This window comes from Nematolebias whitei, chromosome 14, assembly GCF_014905685.2.
Source record: "Nematolebias whitei isolate Nwh7 chromosome 14, NemWhi1, whole genome shotgun sequence".
NCBI lineage: Eukaryota > Metazoa > Chordata > Actinopteri > Cyprinodontiformes > Rivulidae > Nematolebias > Nematolebias whitei.
The window spans coordinates 45,285,310-45,291,309 of record NC_056511.1 but is presented as its reverse complement, the minus strand read 5'-3'; the positions used below and the strand labels follow the sequence as shown (position 1 = coordinate 45,291,309).

Genomic DNA, 6,000 nt, shown 5'->3' with positions numbered 1-6,000 from the left:
AGTGGTTTTGTTAGCTGCATGGTCCTGTTATCAGTGTGGTGCTGTTAGTAGCATGGTAATGTTAGTGGAGTGGTTTTGTTAGTAGCATGGTACTGATAGTAGCATGGTACTACTAACAGTGTGGTTCTGTTAGCTGCATGGTCCTGTAAGTGGAGTGGTTTTGTTAGCAGCATAATACTGTTATCAGTGTGGTGCTTTTAGCAGTGTGGTCCTGTTAGCATGTGGTTCTGTTAGCAGCCTGGTTATGTTTGCAGCGTGGTACTACTAGGATTGTGGTTCAAGAATCTTTAAGGAGAAAGAGCAGGAATCAGGATTTTTTTGTCACCTGGTACAGTGTTCCAGTGTGTGGGGTGGAGATGGAGGTGTGTCAACAAAACTACAGAACCATCTGGTACCACACCTGAGCCTCATATAGGACTAAATGAAAGCTGAGCTCTAAACAGTTATGATTACATAAAGCATGAAGAGCTATTCGTTTTTTCCCTCAATTTTCCAAATGCATCTCACCAAAAATTCATACTTGTCATGCAAAATAAATCAGCGTTTTTTTCTCAAATGGCTGCAGAGTGAATAAGAGATGAGGCTTAAATGTTTGCAACCTCCTGCCTGACACGTTCCATCACATCAGCAGAGCCATGCGTTGTGGGTTTGTGTGAAATTAAAGTGTGCATATATGTTTTTGTGCGTGCACTGCCCTTCCTGTGTGTGAGTATTGGAGTATGGGGTTACTGTGCAGTGGATGTAATGAACCATGCATGTCGTTATTGTGTGTCAAGTGTGGTGTCTTCAGAGAGTTGTTAGAGCATCTCTGCACCATTCAGGACCTTTTGATACAAGAAACACACTCGAGCCACATGCTTCCTCCTACTCAGCACGAAACCAGGGGTTTATGTTACAGCTAATTGACACTGAGCAAGACTTCAAAGGTGAAAGCTGCTACTTTTAGTTATTAGTGTTAAAATTAAAGTTTTATCAGCAAGTAACAAAAATATTTTTTTCTCTCAAACATGAGTCCTAGCATTCTTTGTAGGGATGCTTATCATCTGCTGCCTTTAATTCCAGCATTAGACTCCAGTTATATTGAGAAATGATTGAAAGGGTTGAAGCCATTCTGGTCAAACACCAAACATACCATTATGTGTAATCTCATGTGGCATTGCGAGATGTCACATTCATTCAGTATCTGCAAATTTCACTGTTATAGACATTTTGGTGTTGGTTAATGCCAAGTAGCTATAGTGGCCATCTTGAATTAGGTTGACTCCAAAAGATAATTAATTGTAGTAAACTTCCAAAGATTAGGTTTGGAAACTATTCATTATTGTTTGTCCAATGGGTCATGTGATGTTTTTCTGACAGACTAATGTGTTTGATTTCAAAAGTCAATGCTATAATTTTAAGCAGATAGTTTATTGTACTAACATACGTTAGGCAATGTAGACATTTATGTCTGTTTTTAACCAAAAGACTCATACATCTTGATTGCAGTCACATTGGAATCAGTGGAACGGCTGTGGCTGAGTGGCTAGAGCAGTTGTCCTCCAATGCAAGAGTTGGGGGTTCAATTCCACCAGCTGTCACATACCAAAGTGTCCCTGGGCAAGACACTGAATCCCTCATTGCCTCCGATGTGTGTCCCATTAGTGTATGAATGTGATAAAGCACTAATCATTCTTTGTGCACATCTAGTAGAGTGCTGTATGAATGGGCAAATGAGGGCACGGATTGTGTTGTAAAGAGCTTTGAGTGTCTTGCTCAGATAGAATAGAACTATATAACTGCAGTCCATTTACCATTCCATTTACATTTGGTACCACATCTTTTTAATTAAATTTGCATTATTCTGTCATCAGTTCCTGCCATGATCACATCCTACCCCAACACAACGCTGGCCACGCAGGGAGAGGAGAAGAAGATGAGCTGCACAGCACATGGTGAGAAACCCATCATGGTTCGCTGGGAGAAGGAGGAGCGAATCATCAACCCAGAGACCAGCCGCTACGTTGTTTCAGTCAAGGAGGTGGGCGATGAGGTCATCTCTACGCTGCAGGTAGGAGTTTATTCTCATAAGTAAACTGTTTGAAACAACACAAATAATGTTGATAAATGATACACATAACAGTCAGTAATGGTGTACCACAAGGCTCAGTCTTAGGACCAACCCACTTTACAATCTACATAGGTAACATAGGTCAAAGCATCCCTGATGCATCCTTACATTTCAATGCTGATGACACAGTTGTTTATTGTCGAGCTAAAACTGTTGCTAAGGCTTTTCAGCTTTTGCAAACCGCCTTTGACATCATCCAGTCAGATTTGTTCCATCTCAAACTTGCCCTAAATGCCAATAAAACCAAAGGGATGCTTTTTCCAAACAGGAAGTCAGTCCCATCAGTTCTTCCTCAGATTTTATCCTCAAATGGTGTCCCTATTGAGTTTGTTGATTCCTATAAATATTTGGGTATCTTGGTCGGCTCACATCTCTCTTTTAAGCTCCATGTGGAAAACTTGGTAAAGAAACTGAAAATTAAACTGGGTTTCTTTTTCAGAAACAGATCCTGTCTAACTCTGAATGCTAGGAAACACCTTGTATCTGTGACTTTCCTTCCCTCCATTGATTACGGTGACATTATTTACATGAACGCTCCTACAAGAACCCTGCAGATGTTGGATGCTGCAGATGTTGGATGCTGCAGATGTTGGATGCTGTCTATCATGGTGCGCTAAGATTCATAACTGGCTGTAACTACGTACCCACCACTGCACTCCGCTCTTATTCTCATCAGTTCGGTTCGGCTATAATTCACATGCATAAATCGTGCGGAGTCAGGCACGGAGTCACTTTCAAAACTCCTAAAAATTAGGATTGCACAGGTAACCTGTGAAGCTGCAGCTGCAGGGAACGCAGCCATCTTGGCCAAATAGTACAGTATATTCGTTGTTTTGGATTGAAAATAAGATCAAAGGAGTAATCTGCAATGGAAATATGAAGATGACTCAACATCAAGCTTCCTGTGATTGTTGGTATCACTGTAACTAATAAAGTCTGAGTCCTTCAACAGAATATGATCTTTGCTCCATTTATTTATCAGCATGTTCTCACTCTCTACCATCTACCAGATCATGCCAACAGTGAGAGAGGACTCCGGCTTCTTCTCATGCCATGCCATCAACTCTTTTGGTGAAGACAGAGGAATCATACAGCTCACCATCCAAGGTAAAACTGAGCTCAGAGAACATGGTGATGATCAGATGCAGATAAATTTGTTGGTCATCTAAGGAGACAAATAATTCTTAGTTTTTAGGCTTATTCCAAACCAAGTGTTTGACCTTAATTGGTGTCACTGGTGCCTTCATGCTTCTTATCAGCCATTCATCTAATTTAAAGAGAACAAACAGCCACTAGGAGAACAAAGTTGAAAGCTGTCTGAGGAGCTACAATCTCCAAGCACGTTCCTCTGACCACAGCTGACAAAAACGTAAAACGTACAAGGTTCATGGGAGTGTAGACAACCTCCCTGAGTGTAGATGCAAGAAGAAATGCAGCTCCTGGTTGGTCAAAAGGATAAAAAGTCTCAAAGAAACCATCTAAAACCATTGAAACAACTCCTAATTTCATTGCTTTTTGAATCATATTGGGTTCCATAGAAGAAGACCCAGGAGGCTCCACTACTGACAGAAAAACACAAACAAGTCAGACAGGAACAAACCTAAAAGAGTCAAAGTTTCTGGAAAAATAATACTGACACTGATGAAACAAAAACTGAACTGTTGTCTCCAGTCACATCACTTTTTATTCATTCACTCATTTATGGAGAAGGACTCCGACAAATGTATTTATGTCTGTATCCTAAGATGATGCTTTTGTCTTCTAAAAGTTCCTAATAATACAAGATGATGGCTACTATTATTTCATGGCAAGTTCAGCAATACTAAAAAATGTGGTAACTAATGTTCCTTCTAGAGCCTCCAGATCCTCCAGAGGTAGAGATCCGAGACGTGAAGGACAGAACGATCGCCCTGCGTTGGACCATGGGCTTTGATGGAAACAGCCCCATCACAGGCTTCGATATCGAGAGCAAAAACAAGTCAGGTAGAAACAACTTCTACTCCATGTAGATTATGTATTAGTACTTTACTTTAATTAATACTAATATCATTAAAGTGAGGAGAAATCCTGTCAGCCTTTAGAGAAAACAAATGAATTCTGGGAAATTCATGATTCCTGCATCTGTTTTAGGGCTGTGATTTAATTCAGGCTGAATTTGATCTCTCCTCTAACTTCAGGAATCCAGGAACAAGAAAAGGTCTAAAGAAATGTTGAAAGGAACGAATGAAGCTTCTGCTCTAATCTTTAACACAATAATCTTTGTAATAGTAAATATTTGAAAATGGCTTCATTTGGATGTATAAACTGTAGAAGACAAAGAGAACGAGGATCAAAATAAATATTAAAGCTGCGTCAGTGGCTCCTTCTGGTCACCACGGTAACTAAAACCTTATGTCTCACTCCCTCACTGCCTTGTTAATGAGACAATGAGCCTCATAAAGTGTTGTATATACACAAATCTGGTGTTTTATGTAGGAAATATGAGAGGTTGGAAAGTGGCAGTTTAATGTAAAAAGTAACTGAATCTGTTGAAACTTGACTGTCCACACTATTCTGGATGACAAAAACTAAATGTGTCGATGTGTAATTTATACATGTACTAAAACTAGTTGTGGAATGAAGAGTTTGCAAATGATGTGTGGTTATTAGACATTTCAACACATCAGCTCTCAACTGAACACTGGGTAGAAAATCTGAGAAAATTGTGAAGCCTAAAATGTGGTTTGGAAAAAAAACACTGCCAAGTATGACTGAGCTGTAGAGCTTCTTTCTTTCTTCCTTCAAATAGTTGAAGCTTAAAGCTCTTAAAACGAGAAGAACACCAGCTGAAAGGCAGAAAACAAGCTAAAATTGTCACAAGCAGGTTGCGGATTCTTAATAAGCCACAGGAGTGCAAAAAATAAAAAGTCTTTATTAAATTGGTTGCTGGAGTCAGGGTCCACGGTGGGAGTCCAATATTAAAAGACAAAGAGGTTAGTGACTTTGGCGAGGACGAGGAGATTCTGTGGTTACAATAAAAGTCAGGAACCTTCTCAGTCTGTGCGTGGCAGGTGCTGTGGTCGCGCTGGTGCCAGTGATGTCGCTCGTGCAGAGTGAGCTGCACCAGTGGAGCAGACTTTGGAGCTGTTCGACGTCCGTGGGGGGCGCAAATCCAAACCCGTGGTCCGTGATTAGTAGCAGGGGTCATGCACAGGGTCGCAGGGAGCAGAAGACTGAGCAGAACCAAGATCTGAAGTGGTGGTCGTTGGGAAAGTGCAGAGTCAAAAACCAGGCGAGGGTTCAAGACAAGGCTGTTAGTATTTTATCTAGACCGACCCTGAGTTTCTGATCTGCTCAGAGATGGGATTATAATGAAATTATGACCCGGTTCTGACTGGTTTAAATGGGGCCAGCAACTCTAAAAAGAGTCTCCCAGGAATTCAAGATCCGTCAAGGACTAGAGCTTTTATTTATTTGTTATTAACTCGCTCATCATGTAGAAAGGCTTTTTCTGCACCGGTATCATTTTTCCTGACACGTCAGCCCTCATAAGATCCATTGAGATCACACTTAGCTGTCCGGTCCCTTATCCACGTGATAGGCTGTGCTCCCCCTCTGCGAAGGAGGAGTCTAGGCCCTATATATCTGTAATGCCATGTGACATCCGCCCCTTCCAGTCCAGGATCCCGTGTCATCGGACAGGCCAGCGCTGTAACCTGTAACCTTCTCCTGCCTTGATTTAATACAACTGGTAAAACTGAATTCACGTTTCCTTGATTTATTGATAGTGTGAGTTACCGCTTCTGAGGGAGGTCCGAGCCGGGGGGGCAGCGTGAGCTGGAGGCGGACCTGGGGTCCGATGAGGCCTGAGGACCACAGTAGCTGCAGGCCCTGAGCTACTGCAGCTACTA

The 6,000-nt window shown here is 41.6% G+C and overlaps 1 protein-coding gene across 1 annotated transcript in view; it reads left to right on the top strand.

The window, feature by feature from the left end:
• The window catches only part of LOC119420340 (Down syndrome cell adhesion molecule homolog), a 218,182-nt gene that overhangs the window by 191,629 nt on the left and 20,553 nt on the right, over positions 1-6,000 (top strand). The window contains exons 12-14 of the mRNA XM_037687727.1: positions 1,854-2,050; positions 3,121-3,217; positions 3,965-4,093. Of these exons, the coding sequence (XP_037543655.1) occupies positions 1,854-2,050; positions 3,121-3,217; positions 3,965-4,093 (423 nt within the window). The remainder of the gene's footprint in view (positions 1-1,853; positions 2,051-3,120; positions 3,218-3,964; positions 4,094-6,000) is intronic.